Source organism: Aptenodytes forsteri, unplaced genomic scaffold (genome assembly GCF_000699145.1).
Source record: "Aptenodytes forsteri isolate BGI_AS27 unplaced genomic scaffold, ASM69914v1 Scaffold83, whole genome shotgun sequence".
Taxonomy (NCBI): domain Eukaryota; kingdom Metazoa; phylum Chordata; class Aves; order Sphenisciformes; family Spheniscidae; genus Aptenodytes; species Aptenodytes forsteri.
Genome location: NW_008795371.1, coordinates 3,962,532 through 3,987,383, shown reverse-complemented (window position 1 = coordinate 3,987,383; position 24,852 = coordinate 3,962,532). Strand labels below are relative to the sequence as shown.

The 24,852-nt window shown below is 53.6% G+C and overlaps 1 protein-coding gene across 1 annotated transcript in view; it reads left to right on the top strand.

Moving 5' to 3' along the window:
• The window catches only part of ADAMTS7 (ADAM metallopeptidase with thrombospondin type 1 motif 7), a 54,298-nt gene extending 31,377 nt beyond the window's left edge, over positions 1-22,921 (top strand). Inside the window, exons 18-26 of the mRNA XM_019472369.1 lie at positions 2,293-2,419; positions 3,047-3,260; positions 6,551-7,168; positions 7,309-8,511; positions 10,380-10,532; positions 11,194-11,367; positions 12,061-12,207; positions 12,418-12,577; positions 22,749-22,921. Of these exons, the coding sequence (XP_019327914.1) occupies positions 2,293-2,419; positions 3,047-3,260; positions 6,551-7,168; positions 7,309-8,511; positions 10,380-10,532; positions 11,194-11,367; positions 12,061-12,207; positions 12,418-12,577; positions 22,749-22,921 (2,969 nt within the window). The remainder of the gene's footprint in view (positions 1-2,292; positions 2,420-3,046; positions 3,261-6,550; positions 7,169-7,308; positions 8,512-10,379; positions 10,533-11,193; positions 11,368-12,060; positions 12,208-12,417; positions 12,578-22,748) is intronic.
• The last annotated feature ends 1,931 nt before the right edge of the window (positions 22,922-24,852 follow it).

The following is a 24,852-nucleotide window of genomic DNA, read 5'->3' as shown; positions in this document are numbered from 1 at the left end:
TTTGGGGCGGTCGATGGAGGGGGACAGTCTGGGCACGCTGCAAGGGGGGAGGCTGGGACCAGCGAGTGCTTCCTCGAGAGCAGCTGCCACTGAAAAAAAGGGAACTGAAGGACACTCATACTTTCTAGGTAGCACAGAGTGCCAGGAGATGTTTCGTGCCTGTTCCTGGGAGATAGGTGTGGATTCCTGCTTGGAGCAGGAGGGTTGTGGTGCAGCAGGAGGTGGCAGGGCTTTTTACATGTATTTACACTGAGAGCTCTTCGCTGTGGGTTTGCACGGGCCCTGCAGTGTGGGGAGTCGAGGAGGATGGAAGCTGAGGGCACTTGCTTTTGTTTAAAACCAGCTTTCCTTTGCAAGGTTTGTGTGCTTGGCTTCCAGAACAGAAGGGAAATACAGGAGCAAATCAGGCAGGAGTCGGGTGAGGATGCTCACCCTGTCTGGCCACAGGTGAGCAGCTGGAGGAGGGCTGAGCCCCTCTCCCTGGGCTGGATGGCGGTGTGAGCTGAGACATGGATTTGGGAGAGCTCAGGCTGAGCCTCTTCTGTGGGGGCCAGCCCCAGGACCCCAGCCCCGCCAGCCCCGTAAGCTCCCGAGCGCTTGAGCCAGAGCACAACTCAGCAGCTTCAGCAGGGTTGTATCAATCTCAGCTGATTGCAGTGGTTATTATTTACAGCTCTCCCAAGTCACAGGTCAAGTGTGTGTTACAAAAAGGAGGACAAAAGCAGGCAGCGAGGCAGCGTGTTGAGGGTGAGGTCATCCTGAAAAATGTCGTCCCATGAGCGCTGCAGACCGGGGACAGGAGGCTTTGGCGGGTGATTTATCCATGAGCTGTGGCTGGGGCAGAAGGCTGCCAAAAAAGAACTGTGCTGCTGTCAGTTGGCTCTCCTTTGGACACAGCCTCCCCGAAAGCCTCAGTGTGGGCGTGTATACATGCACGCATGTGCTTTGATGGCTGGATGTGGCTCTGGGTGGTGGTGCCAGGACAGTGCTCACCCCGCGGGCTGCAGCATCTCCACCATTCACTGTCCTGCCCTGCATGTGCTCCTCCGTGTGGCTTTGGCAGCCCAAACTCATGGTGCATCCTGCACCACAGCTGCAGAGGCTTTTCTCAAGGGGAGAGGTGGGGAAAGGCTTTTCCCCCTGGCCAAGAGGTCCCTCTGGCAGCAGGGTGTTTTCTGCAGAGCCTCCACCGGCTGCATCGCTATTAAATCCCATTAGGCAGCTTGTAGAAGGGCATTTTTCTGCATCTCTTTCATCTCACCGCTGACTATAAGAGCTGTAGGATAGTAAAGGTTTTACTCCAGAGATTTCTGCTCAGCAGCTCGCCCAGCAATGCCCCTTGCATTGCCTGTGACCAAAGGATGCAGCCGGAGGCCACCAGGACGAAGCTGGCGTCCTTGCAGAAATTGGAGAGTGGGAGCCAGCAGAAGGGTGGAGATGTTCCTGCTTTTAACCTGTCTTGTCCCTGTGAACCACTTGGCACAGAGACAAAGCACCAGGAGGGCAAGCGGAGACATCCCGTGGAATTTGCGAGGTTGAAGCAAGCTGTCTCTCTGAGTTTGGGGTCTGCCAATGGTTCTGGACACAGTTGTCCTCACTTTGCCTTCTGTGGAAACTCTTGCCATTTCTTAGGTATCGCCTGACATCCCTAAGCCCTGAAAGAACAGGTATAATCCGGCAGCTTTTTTCTAAGGGAGAACAAGATTTGCCAACTCTTTCTGTGATCTGTTTTTAGCTTTCTGCATGAACAGCCCTGGACTCGGTCTTAGGGCAGGAGCCAAGGTTTGCCTTGTGCTGGACAGACAGACACTGTGTCCCGCCAGCCCCAGGGAGGGGCTTTGGCTGCAGTCTGCTGCTTGTAATGCCCAGGAGCCCGTGTCCTAGCTGGACCGGTGTTGCTTACTTCCATCCATCCATCCGTCCATCCATCCATCCTTGCATCCATCCAGTCCCAGGTGTCCCTGCTTTGCAGCTGCATATCCAGGGTCATTTTCCAGCCCAGTTAAGTTCCATAGGTCTCATCACACACGTGTCAGATTGAGACCAGGTGTCCAGCTCTGCTTTTCCCACCTGGGTACACTGGGAGCACTGGTGCCATTGGACTCCGTGAGGGCATCAGTACCTCAGCAGAAGTGGGCTCTCCACTTCCAGTTTCAGTGATGGTTTCATTTTCTTTCCCTTGTTTTTGGTGGCTCAAGCTTACCTTAGGGCCTCCTCTCGCCTGCTGGCAGAGGATGCTCGGTGGTTCGGTTCGATTTTTGTCTCGAGCCAGGCCCTTGCCTGTGTCCGCAGGGGTGCAGCGGCAGATCGTGCACTGCGTGGAGAAGCTGGCCGGCATCGTGGAGGAGCGGTACTGCGACGCACTCACCCGCCCCGATGACCAGCAGAGGACATGCAGCGAGGAGCCCTGCCCGGCCAGGTCCGCTGGATTTCACCTTGCTCCTTCTCAGCAAAGCTTTAATGTCCAAACTGCCCTAAGGGGGTGACTAGATTTGGGGGGGCATCGGTCGCTGCTGTGCCCAGATTGCACCAGGACACGTGCAGCTATTTGCACCCCTGGTTTTGCACCTCTCCTCTCCTCCATACTTGAGAATGGGTCCCAGACCCTGCATTGGTCCTTGGGATCAAATCCCTGTGGTTGCCCGAGTGCCGCAGTGCGTTGCTTGCCCACAGACCACAAGCTGCACGGGAAGGCACCATCCTGGCAGAGCTGGGACCTGTTCTCTGCCTCTGTGCAAATAACCATCCCCGGCACAACATGGGGACTAATCCATCCCTGACCCTCAATCTGGGCACCCTGACCTTGGGCTGAAACACAAGCCTCAGCTGGGATCCTAATTCCCCCGTGACCCCAGGCCCCGCTGATCGTTACAGGCTGCTGAAGCCCACGTGCATCCGCTGTACATCTCCTGGCCCCAAACACCTCTCAGTTGGTGGTGGCTAAAACCCACCACCCTGCAGCACTCAGCATGGTGGGGCACGGGACAGAGCCCGGCTCGTGGCCGCTCGCTCCGGCTGAGACATTTTCCCTTCCACGTTTCCCCAGGTGGTGGGTCGGCGAATGGCAGAAATGCTCGGCCACCTGCGGCCGGTCAGGGCTGATGAAGAGGACGGTGCTCTGCATCCAGAGCGTGGGGCTGGACGAGCAGAGGGCCTTGCAGCAAGCAGACTGCCAGCACCTCTCCAAGCCAGACACCACTGCGCCCTGTCACCGGGAGGTCCCCTGTCCCTCCCAGTGGGCCGTGGGGAACTGGTCCGAGGTGAGAAAGAGCATCGGGGAGGTCCCAGTGTCTTGCAAAGCTGGGGGAGCTGGGGACAAAGTGCCCTCGGACATCCTCAGCCTACCTGAGAGTGATGGGTGTGCTCCTGCTTACAGGGAAAATTCATGGATGTGTTTCTGTGGCTCACATTGTAACACCAGCTCACACTGATGGGAATTTAGTGGCACAGGGAGGTCTCAGAGTGAGGAAGGAGCTGTTTGACTCTGCCCCACCCTCTCTGAAGGATGCTCCATGCTTGATTGCAAGGAGGGCAGAAACAAGAGGTTTTCAACCCTTTAATGTATTTTCCAGCACCACAAGCCTTCCCCTTTTGGGAAGATGGCAGAAGCCTTAAAGATAATTCTTGCCTGCTGAACCAGGGTGTTAGGGGCAAGCCGGGGTCGGGATGCACTGTGCATGTGTGTGCTGGCCAGTGGGCATCTGCTCCCCAGCAGTGTGACCTGGCGCTGGGGCAAAGCTGCCCCGTCTCTGCTGCAGGGGTGGGCAGAGACCACCTCAGCAATGCTCCCAGGGAACGGGGTGGGGCATCACAAATTTTTCAACAATTTTTTTAAAAAGAGTGGGAGAGATCAAAAAAACCCCCATGTATAAAATGCCATGGTGTGTGGACACCCTCTGTAGCCTTTATTTATTTTTGTATTTCTGTGGATCAGCTTAACTGCAGGTTGAGGGTTTTAACCAGAAAATTGTAACTCCTAATTTAAGCAGCGGTTTTAGAAAGTGTTCAGTGTGAAGACAAGTATCGGGAGAGAAATGAGAGAGCCTGGGAACTGAGCTTGTTGCTAAGAAACAAACAGAATAAAAATGCGAACAGAAAATTTGAAGGCTAAATGAGAGCTATTTAGAAATATTTTTCTAGGGGCCCACAAAAGCCACAATTGCAGGGCTGAGAAAGAAGGCTGCAATAGTTTAAAGGGAAAATCATGAATTGCCTGCAGGTCTGTGCTGTGCACAGAGCCAGCCCAAGCTGTCACAGTCGTCCTCTGTGGTGTTGACATCGATGGATCTGTGAGCTCAGGAAAAATGTGCTTGAGATTTTGAGATATCTGTAATTTTTCTGTCCTTTCACTTAAAGTGAGAGCTCTCCTTCTTCTCCATTTCCACTACCACCAGTAAGTAGAGAAATTTGCGGGGCTTGGAAGCTTCCCAGAAATGTGGTCCTTCTGTCCAGCGATAATAATAGGGGGTGGTTGCTTTTTTTGTATTTGCAAACCCTCCGGCAGGGCAGCACGTACGCCTGTCTGGCACAGGCAGCACCCGGGCAGCCTGCGAAGCCAAAGGGGTTATTTGTGGTTTGGGTAGCCCAACAAAGTGCTTAAACACTGGGACTTAGTGCCTTCAGAAGGACCCTAAAGCAATGTATATCCAGCTCTATGGACTTCCCAAAGAAGTTATCGGTGCACTCAGAGGCATTATTTGTTGTCTATTAATACATGAGGGTCTGCATACAGGAGCATCTGTCTGCTGCTGGACAGAGCACGTCCCACCATGCAGCCTGCTGTGATGCTTCCTGCAGTCGTGTGCTTGATGCTGAACTCTCCTGCAAGCTATGGGTGTTCCTCCATGAGGCTCCTAATAGCCATCATTTCTTATCTTGTGTCCCGGAGGCTTTCCTGATAACCAAGCCTTGGCAAACAAGCCCCCTCCTTCCCCCTGCAAGAGCTTCGATACTTGGAATTTATCTCCTGGATAGAGCTGGAGGCGTTTGCTGAGAAATTTTAGCTTAAGGTGCATGCTGCAGGAGTTGACGTCTGTTTTCCCTGATTTGGCCATCCCAGTAGGGTGAAGCAGCTTGCTTGCACCCCTCCTGCAGATGTTAATGTGCGGTAATGTTTTATTTCAGCAACGTAGTGTAGCTGGTGGAAATGCCTGGCAGTGGCCACGTGGTGTTATGAACTGTCCCTCCAGCTGGGCACAGTCCTCAGGGTCGCTTCTGCTCCTACCTGGCATTGCCTGGGAGACACGGAGCTGGGGAGGCTGGCCCCAGCTGCTGGGTCAGCATCCCCTTCGGACAGCCCCTGCCTGTGAGAAGACGTCCCACAGGGTGGGCATCCACCTGGGAGCCCACCAGGACTGGCATGGGGAGCGGGGCTGGTCCCGAACAGGCACCTGGCCCTTGTGAGAACTGAGCAAAGACAAGAAAGGCTCAAAATACAGGAGTATATACTGTTTGGGGAGCACATCTCCTGGCCAGCCCAGCAGCTCTGCCTGTTCACCTTAACCTCTTAATTTCCATGTGCTAGTGGCTGTGCATCAAACCCTTGCCTCAGGCCATCTGTTTTCATCTAAATAGCAGGGTTTTCATTTTATTCAAAATAGCATTTATTCATTTATTCAAAATAGCATTTTCAGCAGAAATCCCCCTCTATTGGGTTTGTTTGCCTTGTTGACCATTTGTTCTCCTTGGCTGGGTTGTATAACAAGTGTGTATAACACACTTTGATGTATGTGACTAACGCCCTGTGTGTCTGTCACCACAAACTGCAGCGGCCTGTGGCTTGTGCAGCCCACATGTGATGTTAGTAACGCTATGATTTACTTATCCAGCAGAAAATTTTGCTGTCCTTCTTTCCAGCTTGTGGGTTTCTTTTATACTGAACAATCTCAAAGAGACCATTATGGTGGAGGAGGGGGTGTCCTCAACAAAGCTCCTTATTGACCCTTGCTTTTTCCCTACTAGGACAACACCCATGTTATTATCCCCTGCTTCAAAAAATTCTCTTCTAGAAGAAGAGATGTAATTCATGGCGATAGGTCATAGAAGAGAGCTATTAGATCATCTTACCCAATGCCCTTCACAATGTCCATCTCCTGGGAAAATTGTTTCTGGCTGGAGTGCAGGTCAAGGATCACCCCAAGCAAAGTACCCTGCAATACCAACCCTGCACTGGGATGGTCTTTAATGGGGAGACAGCCCCGGAGGTAGACTGGGCCAGTAATAACACTGCTTACCAGTGTGACCGGTACCCCCTACTCTGACCTCTAATATAGGGCACCCCATGCCCCAGCTGGGACTGGCACAGATGTCTCGGGACCCAGGTGGGTGGTGGGAGCACAGCAGAGCGGCATGGAGCCCCTTCTCCCTACGCCCAAAGCATCACGGCGCATGGGACGGTTGAGTGCCCACTTTGGTAGCTTGGAGGGGCACACCGGTGAGGGGCACAGCCACTGCCGCAGCACTGCTGCCGGCCCCTTCCCCGCTCCTCCTGCTGCACCCTGTGTCGCCCACGCTCCCGTCCCTGACATTTGTGTCTCTTTTCCTTTCCCAGTGCTCCACGACTTGTGGAAACGGGACACAGAGGCGTCCTGTTTACTGCAGCAACAGCACTGGAGCTGCTTGTGACCCTGCAGAAAGACCCAGCTCGGCAACTATTTGCTCCGTGCTGCAGTGCCAGGAGAAATTAGACAACGCCAACATGGACTGGTCTGGCAGTGGGTCATCCAGCAGAGAGATATTTAATGAAATACATTACATCCCCAGCAACCAAATTGCTAAATTTAACCCCTTAATTCCAAATATTCCGGAGTCCAGTGATGTCAATATCATCACTGAGGAGGACTTCTCAGCCAGAAAGGGAAATGTCTTTGTTGATGATTTTTACTACGATTATAATTTTATCAACTTCCATGAGGATCTGTCTTACTATCCCTTCACGGAGAAAGAGACCAAAGGCGAGGGGCATAAGCCAGAACTGAGCACCAACGATGTGGAGGGGTCCCATGAGATACCCACTGATGTCCTGCACACCATCAAGCTAGGAGAAGGAGCAAGTGAGGACCATCTGGTGACCAGTGAAGCAAACACTTCTGCTCCTGTGCACGGTGAAGGAGAGACGAAGCCTGGGGGTTTAGCCATGAATGACCTCCTGAGCATGGTCCCTGAGGATGTGGGGACAACCACTCCCAACCACACCATCCCTCACCTCTCAGCTGAGCCGGAGAACGCAACACTTGTGCCCCACTCTGAGGACCAGCTGCCCACACAGAGCACCACGAGTCACGACTCTGCAAAAGCATGGTCCCTGAGGATGTGGGGACAACCACTCCCAACCACACCATCCCTCACCTCTCAGCTGAGCCGGAGAACGCAACACTTGTGCCCCACTCTGAGGACCAGCTGCCCACACAGAGCACCACGAGTCACGACTCTGCAAACAGCCACAACCACCCACCCCTGGATGAACGCCCAGGAGCCGTGCCGACAAGGACCAGTCCTGGGCAGGATGCTCCAGCCAGCAGCCTTGCTCCCTGGGCTCCTTACCCAGCTGATCCCTCCCCGCCGCTGCCCGCTGGCAGGGGCAGTGCTGGCGCAGCTGATGCGTCTGACAGTCTGGGAGAGCCGGGGAGCAGCGGTGAGGGGCATACAAGCACAGAGAGGCTGAGTAACGCTGGCACTGAGGAGCACGACGTGTCCGGCTCTGCAGGGAGAGGCCGTGAAGACTCAAGGGAAATGGGTTTTGTCATCACCAGTAATGCTAACGATGCTGCCCCCAAGACCAAGGAGCAGGAAGGGTGGGCAGAAATGCCGGAGGGGACGGCGGCCACGCACTCAGTGCCAGTGGCCGACAAGCAAGCCCATGGGACAGAAAGGGCAGATCTTTCCTTCCCCACCGCACAGGGACCGGGGGGGGAGATGGGAAGGAGTGCTGGCAGCACCCATCCCACTGCAAGTCCCTATCCCATTGGTGCTGACAGGGGCCCCGTGGGGCAGGCAGGGCACCAGCCAGAGCTCCGCACCCCCGTGTCCCTGCCCTTGGCCCCCTTGGTGGCCACTACAGCTTTTCCAGCAGCAGTGTCCTTGTCCCCCGCCATGCCTGGGCCAGCCACCCAGCTCACCTCCAGCGGCCTCACCCAGCAAGATGCCCTGGCACCAGCTGTGCCCACAGTCCCAGCTCACAGCCCTCCCGTGCACCCGGCAGGAGCATCGCCCTCCAAATCCCCCCCAGTGTGGTGGACCGCGGGGGTGTCCCACCACCCGGAGACAGCATCACCCCGTGCACAGCAGACCTCCCACGGGGCCCCGCTCAGCAGCACCACGCCGGGGGAGCGCTTGCTGTGGGCAACCCCGGGGACATTTACTTTCAGTGATGGGGAGCACGAGTTATCCCAGCCCACCCCCCCGCCGCTCTGGGAGAAGGAAGACATGGAGAAGGAGGAGGCTTTGCTTCTGCCATCAACCACCATGGCAGCCACTGTGATGCCCAGCTGGGAGGTTGGGAACTGGAGCGAGGTATGTGTTGAGTCCCATTAAAAGCATGATGTGGCTAGTACGGAGGTGAGAGACCTGTCCCTCTCCTGGCTGGTCTCTGGGGCATGGCTCTTTGCATGCAAAAAAATGTGCATGGCTCACATATGCTCCAACTGCCACTCCGTCCTGTCCCGCTCCCTTGGGCACCAGCCACGGCAGCAGCTCCTTGTGCTCTGCAATGCTCGGCTCAGCCCGGCCCGGCACATTTCTAAGCAGCCCGTTTGCTGCCTTAGCACACCTCCCGGCTCCAGGAGGGCTGGTTCCCCCGTGTACGGCATTCCCCTGCTCTGCAGGGAGGGTTCTGGGCAGTGGGTGCTTGGGCAGCAGTGGCAGTACACGGCGGGCAGGGAAACATGCTTCTCACCCGAATCCCTGCCCACTCTGGAGGAGCAGGCAAGCACAGAGCCCCCACGCCGGGACTGAGCACCCAGTGAGGCCCCCCGGCACAGGAGCAAGCTGCTGCCATTTTATAGGAGAGAGTATCTTAAAATATGCCACGAAATGACAGAACTCTGAATGTCAAGTACAAGGCGCATCAAGGCTGCAAATTACCAAAGGGAAGGGGCTGTGCTGAATGAAGTGAATGGGGGATTATCAGCAATTATCAGCAATTATCAGCTATCCTCTTACTGCCTAGCTGTCCCGGGGCTGCTCTCTGCATAGCATTTGCAGTGACAGACAAATGGCTGCTGCAATTCACGGTAACGGGCTTTTATCAGAAAGCACAAAAATAACAAGCCTTCGGTGTCATGGTGCACCGGAGACTGAGCGTTGGGGGAGTCTTTTAAGAAGGCTGCACAAAGGACCCAGTAACGGTCAGGACAATACTTAATATCAGCAAAATACAGTTCCACATGTGGGCTTTGTGAAAGGGCATTGAACATCACTCAAGCGCTGCCCGTGGAGCCGGGGCCTTGGAGGGAGCTCTGCCACAGGGATGGGACGGTGGCAGCACCGTGACACAGAGGCACACGGGTGTGTTTTGAAAGCCCTGCAAAGGCTTTTAAGATGGAAAGGCTGCTACAAAATAAATCAGATCAGTCTGGACAGCGAGGGGTGGATCCAAAAGAGGAGGTGGAGGCACTGCCTTTCAGGTGGAGAGGAACCTTTGCTGGAGCTTTTAACACTGAAAGAGCAGGGGACAGGCAGTGCTTGTGGAAGAAGGGCATGAAACAGAGCTTTATGAGACAGCGGTCAAACAGTTGAAGCCATTAGTGCTAATTAAGAGAGACCTAACAACAACAAAAAAGCTAAAGACATGCCCAGCCTCAGAGATCCCTGGTGCTGCCCTGTTTCCCACCGAGCTGCGGGCAGCCATGGCCGGGACGCTAACACAGGGCGATGGCCATCGCTGCTGGAGTCCGGGGTTGCAGTGTGAGAATCCTCCTGGAAGCCAAAAGCTGAACAGGGAGAGAAAGGACAGTCCCAGCCAGACCAGAAATGACTGAAATGGGTTATGGAGGAGGGTTTTCCTCCTTCTTCCCCCAAACCGAGGGCTGCCTGATGTGCGACTGGTTCGAGAGGAGCCTCTCGCTATGGGGAGTTCTCCATGGGGCTGGGTCCCCTGCCAGGCAGTGCCAGGCACAGCCTCCAGGAAAGCTCCTCTCTCCGCATCATCCCGCAGCCCTGCCTGAGCACACCCCCATTTTATTGGCACCCCTCCCGATGCCCACGGAGGGGGCGATGAGCTGAGTCCCCAGAGACCTTTCTGCCAGGCCACTGGGCTCCATCCTCAGCCAGAGCCAGCCACGGAGCATCAGGGGCATTAGGGGCATCAGGGGCATCAAGGGACAGCATCGCTGGAGCTGGCCGGGTTGGAGAGGAGCATCAGTCTGCCTTGTGTGTTGCAGTGCTCAGCCACCTGCGGCGTGGGCGCGATCTGGAGGACCGTGCGCTGCAGCACCGGCAGCGACGACAGCTGCGCCGCTGCAAACAAACCCGTCCCTGCTCGGAGGTGTTCCCTGAGACCGTGTTCGTCGTGGCGCATGGGGAACTGGAGTAAGGTAAACAGACGTGCAGCTGGTAGGGAGGGTCCCGAAAAATCCACAGAAAAATGAAGGCAGGTGGTGCCTGCCCTATGGCTAGAGCATTACCTGCTCTCAGGGCATGCTCTTGCCCCATGGCTCACAAAGGCAGAGGGTAAAGATTTGCACTTGCCACAGAGTTCAAATTACTTCATCCCACAATAATCTTTTCATTTTTCCTGCTCTTGGGCTGGTTAAAAAGCCAGGAATTTGCAAAAGCTAAACGAAGAGAGGTTTGAAAGTTTCTGGAAAACATTCTTGCCAATCTACACTACCAAGGTGTGTTTGCAGTGGGGTGGGGTGAATCCAGTATGTTCCATGGTGGGGAGCAACCCTCCTTGCTCTGGGTGGGCGCCATTTCTTGGCTGTGCAGATGGGACATCATCAGTTGTAAGGAAAGACTTTGTTGCAGTTGCAACTGGAAGCCGATTGCTTTCAGAAGGAAGTTAGTGACAGATTCAGAGCTGCACGGACTTTTCTCTAGCTTGGACTAGAGAAAGAGGTGAAAGGAGGTTGAGTATCAGCTCAGTCCAACACAAAGCAGAGTGTACCTCTGGGGTCACCTCCCTTTGCCAGAGGGATTCCCCCTGCACCAGCCCCTGCCGCCCTTCCCTGGCGTGATGCTCGTGTCGTTTCCCAGTGCTCCAGGAGCTGTGGTGGGGGGATGAAGGTTCGGGACGTGCATTGTGTCGACACCAGAGACCAGAGGCTCCTACGGCCCTTCCACTGCCAGGCTGTCCTCTACAAACCGCCCGCGCAGCTCCCCTGCCAGAGCACACCGTGCCTGGACTGGTACACGTCCTCCTGGAGAGAGGTAAGGGCTGCTGGGGAGGGCGCTGAGCGGGGTGCACGGGGGGGTAGCACTCGACCCCCAGGCGTTGCAGCGGGGCTTCTCTCCTGGCTGGGCACACGCAGCCCATGGCTCCTGGGGAGAGGTGAGCGGGCACAGGCGGGAGCGCGCCACTCCTCTCGACGGGGCTCTTGCATGTAATGCAAGGAATGGGGGGAAAACCCCATGTTTCACACCCGCAGTTATCTTTCCTCTCTCTCCCTGGAAGCATGTTCGGCCGGCACTTGGCATTTGCTTGCCCAGAGCAAATACTCAGTAGCTGCTGCTGGGCAAGTGTGCAGCCGGGGGGGGCTGAGCTGCCTGCGGCCATGCAGACGCTTTGCTGGGGCCCCCCGATCGCTGCCAGCAGGGAGGCAGTGGGTGCAGCCTGCCTGTTCACACGCTTGCAAAATTTAAGCAGATACTTGCAGCGGGTCTGCTGGATCCTCCTGCCTCTGGGAACCTCCCAGCCAGTTTTGAGCACCAAGAAGGAAACCACCCGCTAATAGCAGCAGTAGCTGCAAAGCGGGGACTCCACCTGGGAAGCAGGTTTTGTGGGTGCTTATGTAGTTGTAGGGTGGGTTTGCAGTGTATTTCCTTAAGACACCAATGCATGGAGCATGTCTGCTTTTCTCTTGCGCCACTGGCTTCCCCTTTTGACGGCTTGTGTCTCGGCAGTGCTCGGAGTCGTGTGGTGGCGGGGAGCAGGAGCGGCTGGTGACATGCCCAGAGCTGGGCCGCTGCGAGGAGGCGCTACGGCCCAATGCCACCCGGCCCTGCAACACGCACCCCTGCACCACCTGGGTGGTGGGCTCCTGGGGAGAGGTGAGCGGGCACAGGCAGGAGCACGCCGCTCCTCTCGACGGGGCTCTTGCACGTAATGCAAGGAATGGGGGGAGAAACCCAACCCTCAAAACCAAACTGGGGGCTACTGCAATAAAAATCTTCTGGGATCTGGTGCTGCCGGCACAGGGCGGCGTTGGGGGGTGGCTCTGCAGGGTGCAGGGAGCTGATGGGGCTGTCCTGCTCCCACAGTGCACGGCTCCCTGCGGCGGGGGCATCCAGCAGCGCCAGGTCAAGTGCATCAACACCAAGACGGGGCTGGCCGAGGAAGACAGCAGCCTCTGCGACCATGAGCCCTGGCCTGAGAGCACGCAGAAGTGCAACCTGCAGGACTGCGAGAGCTCTGGATCGGGTAAGCGACCGTCCTGCCCGTCCTGAAAGCTGAATGTTTTCTCTTCAGTGTGGTTATGCTCCCCAAGAGCCTGCGTGAGCTGTTTGGGATAAATGCTGTGTTTTGAGGACATGGTGATAATTGTGGAGATCGGTGTGAAAACCACCCAGCTCTCAGTTAAGGAATAGTACCTGGAGAGTGAGTGGCTCCTCTGTCATCAGTTTTATGGAGGAGCAATGCATCGTTCTCCATCACTGTCCTCTGCTGTGGCTGGAGACACTTTTCTACCATACAGCACCAGTGAGGGCTGATACAGCAACACCCGGTTAGAAACTCGGGTGTGCAGAGTTTTTATGCTCATTGTGGGTCATGCAGCAACATGACGAGGTACAGCACGGTGTCACTTGGCGTGCTGTGTGCTAGGGAGGTTTAAATGGCACCGTGTTAGTGGGCATTGGGTGGGCATGCTGTGCACCGGCTGGGTGGTCTGCTTGGTCTCTTCGAAGCCGTGCCATGAAACGAAGTAAAGGCCGTGTAAGAACACAGCCCATTTCTGGGTGCAGTAGCTGTAGATGTTTTTTCTAGCCAAGTTTAGACTCATTCTTTATTTTTCTTCTCCCCACCTTTCACTTATTGGTCCCCCCGGATAGTCTGGAGGAGGGCGCCAGCAATAACTGGCCGTGCTGAAAGACGAGCTACACTCAATTAGTTTTTCCGGGGCAGGTCGTGCCCCGCGCTCTCCCAGCTGGCCGGCGGCGCGACGCCATCCTGCTCCTGGGAAGGGACCCCATGAAGGGCCATGCAGCCGGCGCCGGCGCAGCAGCACCCAGGGTGGGACAGGCTGGGTGCCAGGGGCGAGGGGGGGGTCTGGGCATGAGGAAGGGCGGTGGGCGCATGGTGCTTGCGGTTGCTGCCAAATGGGGAGCTGGTGCCGACTGCAGCAAGGGGAGTGATGGGGGAGGAGGGAAAAACCAGTCAGCCTGCTAAAAAGCAATGTATCCGTGGGAAGATGGAGGGGGTGTTTTATACATGAATTGTGTAAGGCTAGCTTGGCTAATCAATAATTAAGTGGGAATGTTATAACCATCTATAAATGTCCAGAGCATTCAGCTCTCAAGGAATCGAGTGTGGTTTTTTACTGGCACGAATGTGAGCTGGGATGTGCTTGTCGGATGCAGCAGCGTCACCGAGCAAAGGGACCGCTGGCGCCTGCCTGAGTGACCACGCTGGGGGGTGGTGCAGGGCGAGGGGACCTGGTTCAGGAGCAATGTGTAATTCAGAAAAAGGGAGCTGGAAGGAAATATCAAGCAATTAAGCTCTCTGACCACCAGAAAGCTGTTTAGTGACAAAGTCCCAGAACACAAAACTTTTGAAACAAGCCTGGGCTCACCATGAGAAAGTCAGATAAAAGAGCAGTCTCCAGCATCTCTGGGTATGTCTGAGCAGATGCTCCAGCGAGTCAGTCCCATTTTAACCTGAGCCATGCAGACTGTCTGCCAGCTTCATTTACCTGCTCTGCCTGCAGCTGCAGTGCTCAGCCGTGCAGCAGGTACTCAGTTGGCTTCTCCTCTCACCTTCACTCGGAGAGATATGTCCCATGGCACCAGGCAGTTCCCTATAAGCCAGAAATCTGTGGGCTGCAAGGGTTAACAGCACTTAAAAGGAAAAGCAATACGAGAGGATTAGATGTCATTGATATTAGCATGTTAATCATTAATCAACCTTATCTTTTTAATGTGCCTGTGCAAAAAAAGAAAGCTTTTTGACTGCCCAGAAAGAAACATTAGACCCTCAGGAGATTACTGAACAAAGAGAGGGCTGAGAGGTGGAGCGGTGCAGGCAGGAGGGCAGCAGGCAGCCAGTGCCTAGGGTGCAGGAGCCAGCCCCACAGCTGCTCCGCATCTCCGTGCAGGTTCCCTTTTGCTGCCTGGGACACCCATTCTCATCCTTTCAGCTATTTATATTTGTCCTGTATCCAGCCATGTTCCTTCTAACACCTGTTCTGGAGAGGGCAGCAGCGTTGGCTTTGGTTAACTGGGATTTGGAGACTGTGACTGCTGGCCGTCGGGATGCTTTTAGCCATTAAACCGCTCCTTTTCGGAGGCTGTGCAACCCTCCTGCATTTGCAAGTCTGTCGGGCAGTTCAACATTTAGGAAATAATTAGTCAGGCTTGTTCAAGAAATGATGTGCAGTTCCGGCTATTTTTGTCAAGGGAAAATTTCCATGCTGGGCTTGGTGATGAGAGCCGTGGAGCTGCGCGGTGTAGCCAAGGTTGTACCAGAATAACTGCTTAGATGTGTAGGAAGCACACAAATAAATGTTAAAATCCTGGATTCAAAATGACATAAATGCTCTGGCTGTAGCCCAGGGCAGGAAACGCCTCTTGGAAATACAAACATTTCCTGCCAAACCATGAAGAGGAACAAAACTTTCACATGGCAGGAAATCACAGATGTGTAAATCCACAGGCAGAGGCTCCCAGAAAAGGCATGAATGTAAGCTCCAGCCCTTTCCTGTGTTTTAAAGGATCTTTACTGCACAAGATTAATGCAGGCTGGAGTGATTCATGTGTTTATGTTAGAAGCACAAGGAGCCTCTATCTCCTCTAACATGAAGTGCACCGATACCAGCAAAATCACGTATTTGTCTTTGTGAGCAATCGTGTTCTCACTGGGCACAAAAATGTGAATAACCCCAGTAGAATTTAAATGTTAAAACCATTATCAGATGAATTTTTAACAGAGATGGAACAGATCAAACATAAACAAACATCTCATTGGCAATCAGCTCTCTTCAATTAAAGGAGGTCAGAATTAATTAGAACCAGAATCCTGTTCTGTCGCCAGGTTATAAATTAATTGATTACACGGAGGTTATTTTTAAATGTGCCTGTCGTTTTACAGCTGCATCCAGCTGTGAGCGGAGAAGATAAGATTGGCCATGTCCTTAGATGGCTCCCAGGGAGCATTGGAGCCTGTCGGGCACCCAGATGCCTCTGTGCGATGCCCCAGCAAGGCTGGGGACGTTTGTCTTACTCCATGCTGAGACGAGGAACTCAAACAAACGCGACTCCAGTGCAGGAAAATCTGCGTGGGGGCTGACAGCCATTGCTCTCGGCCACACTAGTGGCAGCCGGGAAAGCCCTGCAGCTCCTGGCTGGCATCTGGGGGCACGAGGGGGACATCGCTCTCCTCCTGACAGCACAGCCTGGGCGATAGGAGCGGGAACAGATTTGCTGGAACCTCAGGCAGGGCTGCCAGGGAGATAAGAGCAGCCTCTGGCTCAGGAAAGCCTGTTGCCCTCTGATTTCCACCCATGCCTAGCTCTGAGCCCAAGCAGTGCTCTCATACCCACATCAGCCACTCCTGTTACCGGATCATTTCTTGTAACTCAGAAAGCTGGAAAAAAACCCTCACAGCATGTTTATTTCTGTGTTTAAGTATTACACTTTGGTTTATGGCCATCTTGGAAAGGAGCTGAGCAGCAGGTCCCACGTGAGAGCTCGGAGAAACTGGCGCCAGTTTATCTAGCAGGTCAAACAGTCTTAAAACACAAAAGCAGCAATTGCTTTCTATCGGAGGAGGATGCTAATGGGTGAACCGAGCAAAAGTCCCGCTGCTGCATGTAGTGGCTGTGACTGCACGATGGCTTTTGGCCAAACCTCATCAGTGATGGGTGGAACACCCCTGTTCAGGACCAAACTCACGCAGCCCATGGAATGCTCATCGTGGTAAATGTCATAAAATTAATGATTTTCCTCATGCCTGTTTCCCTGGATCCAATACTGGGTGGGTCTGCAAGTTCCCCAAATTCACACCAAGCAGGTGTCAAGCAGGTGATGGGTCTGGTTCTTCGCTCTGGCCAAGGCACTTTAGCAAACAGGACTGTTCCCCACAAGTGTCTCAGGCTTTAAATACCAGCGAGGGAAAGGAATTAAGGTAAAGCGTTCAGCTGGCCCAAGATCAAATATGTATAAGCTGGCTGTGGATACAGTTTCTCTGGGAACGGGACAAAGGTTTCCAGCCAGCGGGAAGGGATGGAGCAGGATGGAGTTCAGCCTTGTGTCCCAGGAGCAGCCAGCACAGGGGATCATGTTTGGTGGGGCTGTGAGAGGGGCGATGCCTCGGGGGGAACCGAGGGGCAAAGCCCCCCCCTGCACCAGGGACGTGCTGGGGCAAATCCCAGATGCTCGGTGCCCTCTTCTGCTGCTGTTTGCGGTGCTCCGGGCTCATTATCCAGGGTCTGGTTGCGTTAAGATTAATTGGCAATTAAATATTATATTCCTTCTTTCTTTGAGTAGGGAAATGAAATTATTCATGGTGCTGCATGTAGCTGAATTTGTCCACAAGGGATACATACTAGAAATAATTGCAGCAAATTCCAATTTTCTCTGTCATTTGAGCATGTAAGTCTGTATCCAAGTGGCAAGACAGGGAGGTGCTGCTGAGCGAGTCATTAAGTGCCCTTTATTTACTGCTAATTAACAACAGCTGTCAATGGACGATGGGTGCTTGGGAAAGGATTCCCCGTTTTTATTAAATGGAGGCGCAATGAATGTTACACATTTTAACCTTATGGAGAAACAGGCTCTCAATGACACGGGCTGGCAGAGGCTGTTCAGACGTCCCCATATCAGCCCTTCCTACTGAGCAGGTTGATGCAAATGCCAGGTCCGAGCAGTAACGGTGCTGTGCAGGTCCCCTGTAACGCGCCCAGACGCCGATCCACCCCGGCCCACCCACGCCGCATCTGCACGGCGGCTCCCATGAAAACCTGGGCAATGGGAGAAAAAACCGTAATAACCATCAGGCAGATGGAGCAGGAAAGGCACGTTTCCTCGCCCTGATGAGAACAGTAGGATTTTCTTATTGCAGTGCTGCATGCTTTTTATGTAAATGACCTTGGTTTGACTAGCAGCGGTGGGAGATGCTTCTCCTCCGGTGGTGGGAGATGCTTCTCCTCCCTCCTTCTTGGCAACTGCTAAGTAGATTTAAGTTTTAGAAAGCGTAAATTGCAATGGACCTCAGTGTCCAGTGCAAGCAATTAGGAGGGTACAGGAATCTGCTTCTTGTCTGCCGTGGGTGCAGGCGTGCAGGCACGGGGCACCCTGTGCGGGCACCCAAGGGAACCTGGCAGCTGCAGCCTGGGCTCCTCTGCCAGGAGCCTCTTGCCAACTCCTCGATAACAGCCTGGCAGGGAGGAGGCAAAGCTTAATCCAACAACAAAATATTAACCCTTACTTAACTTTTTTGAAAACTCTCCAGAATACGTCAAAGGCATACTTTTCCATGCAGAAGAAAGACCTTCAGCAGAGAGGATATTGGCCTTGGCCTTGAAGTGCTAAAAATGGGGAAAGCAAGGACAAAAATGAAGAAACGGTGCTTTACCCGTGGCTGGAGGAATAACTGCGCTCAACCACTGCAGTCATGTGCTGGGGGTCCTGCCCGGATTCGCTTTCCCTCAGTCTTGAAATAGAGGAGGGCTCAGTGCTGCTGCCAAGCACTGTTACCCTGCCTAATCTTCATGTTAAAGAAAGGCAAAACAAGCAAAGACTCCATAGATGTGACACGGCTGTCTGCTCAAGCCTGATTGCTCCTTGCAGGGTTGGCTATGGGAAGCTCTGGACATGGTGTGTTTAAAGCGGTTTTGGATTTTGGAGAGGAAGGCAGGGGTCACGTTCAGCGACTCATTTCAGCAGAGTTGGCTTTTTCTCCCCCTCCCTGCACTCATGAGAAGGAAGGGGAAGACAACACAAAGCACAGGGAGAGTCCTGGCTCTGCCACAGCTCTTTGGAAATCAGAATTCCTCTCTGTGGGATCCAGATACTCTAAAAAATGGATAATCCCTCTGAAGCTCTTAGAGAGCACTGGCATTTTCCTCCCTCTGGTCTGTAATTCCCAGGCTGGATGCTCAGGGGGTGTCGATCGGAGCTCCGTGACGGTGCTGGTGCTGAGCGAGATGTGCCAGGAGCAGCAGGCTGAGACCTGAAAACTGGTGGGTTTTAGTGCTTTTCTCCCAGTTTTCCAAGCTGCAGCCGTGTTGGTGCCTGCCTGTGCAGGTAAACCTGGCAGCAGCGCACACATCGCATGCATGCTGACCAGCAGCCGCGGCTCTAGTGCTGCCTGCAATGAAACGTGCTGCCTTTGCCAGTGCTCATTCCCAGGGGAGGGCACCGTGGGCCCCGGAGCAGGAGCCTGGGTTAATACTTGTTAAATTCGGCACTGGCTCTGAGAGCATCCCGAAGGCCAGAGGTCAGCAGCTTAATTCTCTGGTTTTGCTAGCTCAGCTCTAAGCTCAACCTTTCCTTGTTTTTACAAAACCTGTTCCAGGAAGTTTATTTTTCCCGAGCATAAAAGTAAATGCTTAGGTCTGTATGGCAGAAGCTTAAATGAAATTTAAAGCGACTTCCACGCCAACTTAAAAAAACAACCAAAAAAACTGGGGGTTTTCAGTTTCTAATGTGCTGACTTAGCCTGGATTTTAAAAGCCCTGCTTTAAGCTATTTCTTTAGACTAAAATTTGGCATAGACTTGAACACTGGAGCATATGTTCAAATGAAGTGTTAGGATTATATAAAAAAAATTGTTAATAGAAAAAAATAACAGTAAAAGGATTAAATGAAAATTGGGTCAATTCTGTAGGGACCCTCTCTGAAGAGCTGACAAATTAAGTGCTTATTACAGCTTCCCTTGCCCAAGACCAAATTCCAGGGAGAAATCACAAGCTCAGCCAAGATTTTCAGACCTGAGGTTGACCCTGCACACATCCATGCTGAGACGCTACATCAGACCAAAGCACGGCCTGATCTGGAAAAATGATGCGTGCTCAACAACTCCCATTGACTTCAGTTTATTAAAATGCTTTGGAAACCCGGAGTCCTGCTGTGGGGTCTCATGTAAGGTCAGCAGAGTAGTTGCAGCAATGCCTCCAGCCAAGGGTGGTGGCTCTTCTCCACCCTCCACTAAGCCCATCCCAGATTTTATTCCGCAGTAGACTCATACCTTTGCAGATAACATGATGTACAAAGAGAAATAACTCCTGGCAGGAGACCGATGGGCTTATTTATGCCTGCGTATGGCTGTGAGTACTGCAGGTCCAGGAATTTCTGTGCCAGCACCCAGGGTGCTGACCCGTTGGAAAGGGATCAGAAAAGAGCTAAACCATCACCTCTGGTCCTGGAAAGCTACTTTCCAGTGAGAGGTTCCAGAAGCGTAGCCGTTACAGCTCTTTCAAGGGAAGGCAGGAGGCAACTTGGTTGCGATCCATAAATAGCTTTCTAGGAAGACCATTGCGATAAGCAGAAGGCTTGTGAACAGAAACGAGCCCAGCAAGGCACAGCGGCAGCGGGCTAAAAATACCGAGGCACTCGGCAGGGGTCTGCCTCAGCACGGCATCCCCCAGGAGCACTGCCCTGGGACTGCAGCGCTGACCCTCCGAAACGCCGATGACGTTCCCATCCATCCATGCAGTATTTTTAACTGAGTTCTTCTAAACGCCGTGGAGTTTTTACTGCTGTTACACTTGTTCCATGCACTGCAGTGAGTAATTAACCCCCTGGAGCACACCAGTCCCTGTCCGTGCCTGCCGGGAGCCCTCGTTGTGTTCTCCATTTCTCCTATTCAATATTGCTTCCAAAACCAGCAACTCAAAACACCCTGAGTTTATAAATCCCACGGGAAGCACGTGTTGGGCAGGTGGGGGTTATCCAGCGGTCATGCCCCGGTAAAGAGTAAATGATTAATGAATCCTGCACGAGGGGAGAGATGGCTGAGATTAGTGTGCTAAGCCGGAGCTGGGCACCAGTGCGTTTTAAGGCACAGCTCAGCTGGTACACCCCAGTATTGCCATCGCCCGCCGTTGGGGGCAGGAGGAGGGGTTCTCCAGGCTGACATGGCCTCAGGCTTTTCTCTCTCATCAGACACTCCAGAGGTGTTTTAGGACCCCTGCTTGAGCCATCCCTGTCCTGCAGCACGTGCAAACGGGAATACATGTATTCATGTGCTTGAATGTCCCTATGCGAAAGGGCTCTGGGGGCTCAGGGGACACTGTGCGCAACTGCAGAGATGCTCTCAGGGGAGACCGTCCCTGAGACCCTGATGGAGCATCGCATGAGTAAACTGTTCCCTTTTCCCGACCGGCTCTGGTGCTGTCGCATGGCGTGGCTTCTCTCGCAGCAGGTCTGGGGACATGCACCACTCCCGTCCTGTCCTGTCCCTCTCTGGGCTTTACAGCAATTTCTTGTCTGCTCCGCTCAACCAGCAGGAAAAATCTGCATTGTCCCCCAGCACCCAGGGGGTTGGACCAAACCCCAACCCGGGAGTGTGACGCAGGGCCAGGATCTGGCGCTTGGTCCCGGTCCGTCGGCAGGTGTTGGATCGAACAGCGCCAGCCGGCAGCAGCTTCTGTGTTGAATGTTTTCATCAGGGCACAGAAACACTATTGCCGCGCAGAAATAGCTGTTGCTCGAGAGGAAGAGAGGAAATACCTCTACTGAAATAGAAAATTAATTTTAGACCAGTATAGTGACCTCTTTACTGACAGGCTGGAGGGCGTGAGGGCTGTGATTGAAATCCCAAATGGGGGGAAAAGTCTCTGTTCTGCATCTGCTGCGTCCTTTGCATTAACTGCTGTGGGTTGCCTCGTCCCTGTGGGAATTGGGGCAGCAGCCTTTCCCTGAGCAAAGCCTTTTGTTTGCAGAGGGGAGATGGCGAGGGGCAATGGTCAGCAAGAGCTCCCCCGGCCCGGTCTTGGTGTTTCCCCAGCAGAAAAGTGTCCTGAGAAAGAAAAAAGCCCATTTTCTTGCCCCATTTCTATGTCTGCTCAGCGTGGTCCTGGGTGGAGGGTGCCCCGGGGAGAGGCAGCGCAGGGGGACCAGGGGGTGCCAGCCCTGTGTGTCTGTCCTGGGGAGCATTGACTCTGCCCTTTTTCAGAGAAGAGCTGTCATTTATTTTAATCACTTGTACAGGAGGTAAAATTAGACAGAGCTGATGTAATTTAAACAAGTCTTACACAACTGGGTGAGATGCTGGAGGCTCAATGAGGCACACGCGTGTTTTGATATAAAGTAGAAAAGGAGGAAATTAAAAATGAAAGCAAACCAACTATATATGCTTATAAACAATGCATATTTGGTGATGGGTCCCTGCTGCTGTAACTAAGCCGAGCTGCAGCCTGTTTGAGCCTGGTCTGGCTGGCGATGGAGCTGGGAGCTGCTGGGGCTGATTTCTGCAGCCTCTGCTGATGCCACAGGGGAGGGCTGTCCCCTCCTTGCCATGTCCCACACCATCCCACGGGATGCACGGCACCATGGTTTGCACGGCACTATGGTTTGCATGCGGTGGCAGGTGCAAAGGTGTTTCGGGGTGGTGGGATGTTCTGCCCTGTCGCACCCCAAGGGCAAGGTCTCTTCGGGACAGCGCTCGCATCTTCCCCTGCCGCAAACCCGAGTGCTGGACCAAATGCCCCAACGTGTTGCTCCCGGCCCCGGAGAGGGATTTGTGATTTCCATACTGTTTGCAGAGAGGAAACGGTTTCTGCAAACAGTTTGCGCAGCCTGTGAGGCTGCGACCCATGGCCACCGCTGCCACTGCTGCAGCTGGTCCCGGCGCTGCCCCCGCTGCAGGGCCAGGTGCTGCCCCCCTAGCGGGACTGGGTGCTGGCGCTGGAGCAGTGGTTCCCAAAACAAAGCTTGTCCTCGAAGCAATGCTGATGTTGTTTTGAGGTTTGCGAGACACCTGCAGGAAGCAAACCAGATGATGCGGGTTCTCGAAATAATTTAAACACAATGCAAAGAAAAATGAATTACCGCCTTTCTGCCACCTTCTGCTGGCATTGTAGGGAAGGTCTGGGGACTGGGAGGAGACATCATTGTGGTGAGGTTTGTTGCCTCCCGCAGGCCTCAAGCCCGGACCCTCCTCCCCAGGGAGTGAGCCTTGCTCAGCCCCGCTCCCCTGTATGGTTTTGCTACCCTAGAAAGATGCTGCAGAACTGTAGACAGCAGCGCAGGTGTTATTTCTGCTGGCAGTTAGAAATAACGAGGCTGCTTGGTACCCAGATGAAGGTGGGCTCTGCATTTGGTGAGGTCTGTCTTTGTCTCTGCCAACTGCATGCCAATTTTCGCATCAAACGCCTGATAACCGCACCAGCAAACCCGGCAATAACACTGTCCTTGCCCTCCCACCTCCCCTCCAGGCTTCATCTGCGAGCGTGACCGCTTGACTTTCGGCTTCTGCCAGACCCTGCGGGTCCTGGGAAGGTGCCACCTCCCGACGGTCCACCTCCAGTGCTGCCGAAGCTGCCGCCAGCACGGGCACCACGTGGCGCCCGACCGGGACCGCGGGGACGAGCGGGCCTCCAGGAGGTGACAGGACCGTCCCCAAGGGCGAGAAGCGCCAGGACCCGCAGTGGCTCCCGGAGCAGCACGGTGGCAGCGGAGGGAGCTGGGTCACAGCCAGGACTTGCGGCTCTGCCTCGTCCCACGGCAGCGCCGGATGGTGCCGCCCACGAGCCGCGCGGTGCTCTTTCAAAACACGGGGAAGGCTTGATTTCTTTTATTTGTGCTACACTATAACGGTGCTCAAACCATCGGTCTGAAAAATAAGGTCTGGCATGGGCTGGGTGTGCAGGTCCCGCTGGTCCCGTGGGAGATGCCGGGGCAGCCGGGACCCTCCGTCGGGATCACACTGCCACTGGGCGACCAGCGGGAAAACACTTTGGGGAAGGGAAACCGAAAGCAGCAATAATTCGGGGGAGACCTCTCAGAAATGCTTATGGTGCTATCATTTGACATTTTCAGCCTCTTGATGGTGTTGGCAGGCCAGCACAAAACTCTTGAGTTTTATTATTATTTTTATATATATGAAGTGAGCATCTAGCATTCCACCAGTACAGCCAACCGTTTGGATTAGGTTTTTTTCCTTAAGGGACTTGAAGCTGGCAACCCATTTCAGTAATTTGCATTAAAATGTTTACGCACTGAAGCTAAATAGCCGTAATTGAAGAAATGGAGACAGGGCAGAGGAATAAAGTATGGCTTTAGTTACCCCCACGAGTCCGGGGCTCACGGTGTGTGTGAAGGCTCCATACCCTTGTCTCCCTGCTGCTGGCTTTGTGTGCCAAAGCCATTGCCCGTATCACTCTGGGGCAGAGGGGATGGTCAGGGACACCAAGGCACAAGTGAAATGATACATTGGTTTTGGAGTCCAACAATGCATTCCCTTGCATGTATTTGTGAAGGAGAGGGAAAGCTGCTCTGGCCCCGGTGGTGAGCAGCATCCCCTTCGCTGCATCCTTCCTCGTGAGCAGCAAAGTACTTACACACCTGGATTTCTGTATGCAGTTACGGTGTAGCAGTTTAATGGTTGGTTAAGGTGTTTTTCTGTGTTCTTACGAGCTAAAAACCTTTTTTCCCTGCTTATATAGATTCACCTCTGTTAAGGTTAGTTGATCCTTTTAACTAGAATATCTGATATTGTATGGGGAGTGGCACGTGGCTGGCACAGCCCTTACCACCCAGTCCGGGGTTGTCGTATGTTAATCCCTGCCTGTCTTAGGGAGGATTTGCTGTTAGGTTGGTCCCCGGAGGAGGGTCAGGAGCATTTAGGTAGGAATTCCTTTCCATATTACTCTTCAAGCTATGGAGGACGCCCAAAAACTGGGAGACCATGAAGGCAATCCTACTTGCATCGAACGGAGAAAGGCTCAAGCCCAGCATCGGCCGTATCATGCGTGCAATGCAGTCACACAGCCCAGGGTGCGTTTCTTCTTCACCTGTGCTGTCGGGAACAACATTCAGTTCTATAACAGGGGAAATTCCTGTGTGTAATTTGTATGTAAAACACAAGCCATGACTTCACCATTTGTGTTTTATTCCTTTCCAACGTGGTGTAAATTTTTATGTTTCAAGAGCCTGTGTTCAGTCCTGTTTTCCTTCTCACCGGCACCATCTGTCCCATGCTTCTGTCATGCTCCCAGGTTTTCCTAAGGGATAGCCACTAAATGTGTTGGGGTTTAATGGCTATAGCTCACAAGTGTGTTAAATTAAACAGTTACCGAAGGAAATGGTAGGGTTTCATATTTTCTCTTCCCCTTGGGGAATGTCAAGGGATTTTTCACTGAAAATGCAGTTAAGTGGAGATGGTTCAGGTACTGGCAACAGCGGGGGTGTAATTGCTCTCTTAGCTGCAGCAGAAAGGGGCAATCAGTTTGCATCTGAAAATCATTTAAGGCAACTGGGATTTGTGTCATTAAAATGTGAGCTGAGTCGATGGGGTAAATGCTGGCAGCCCGCTGGTGA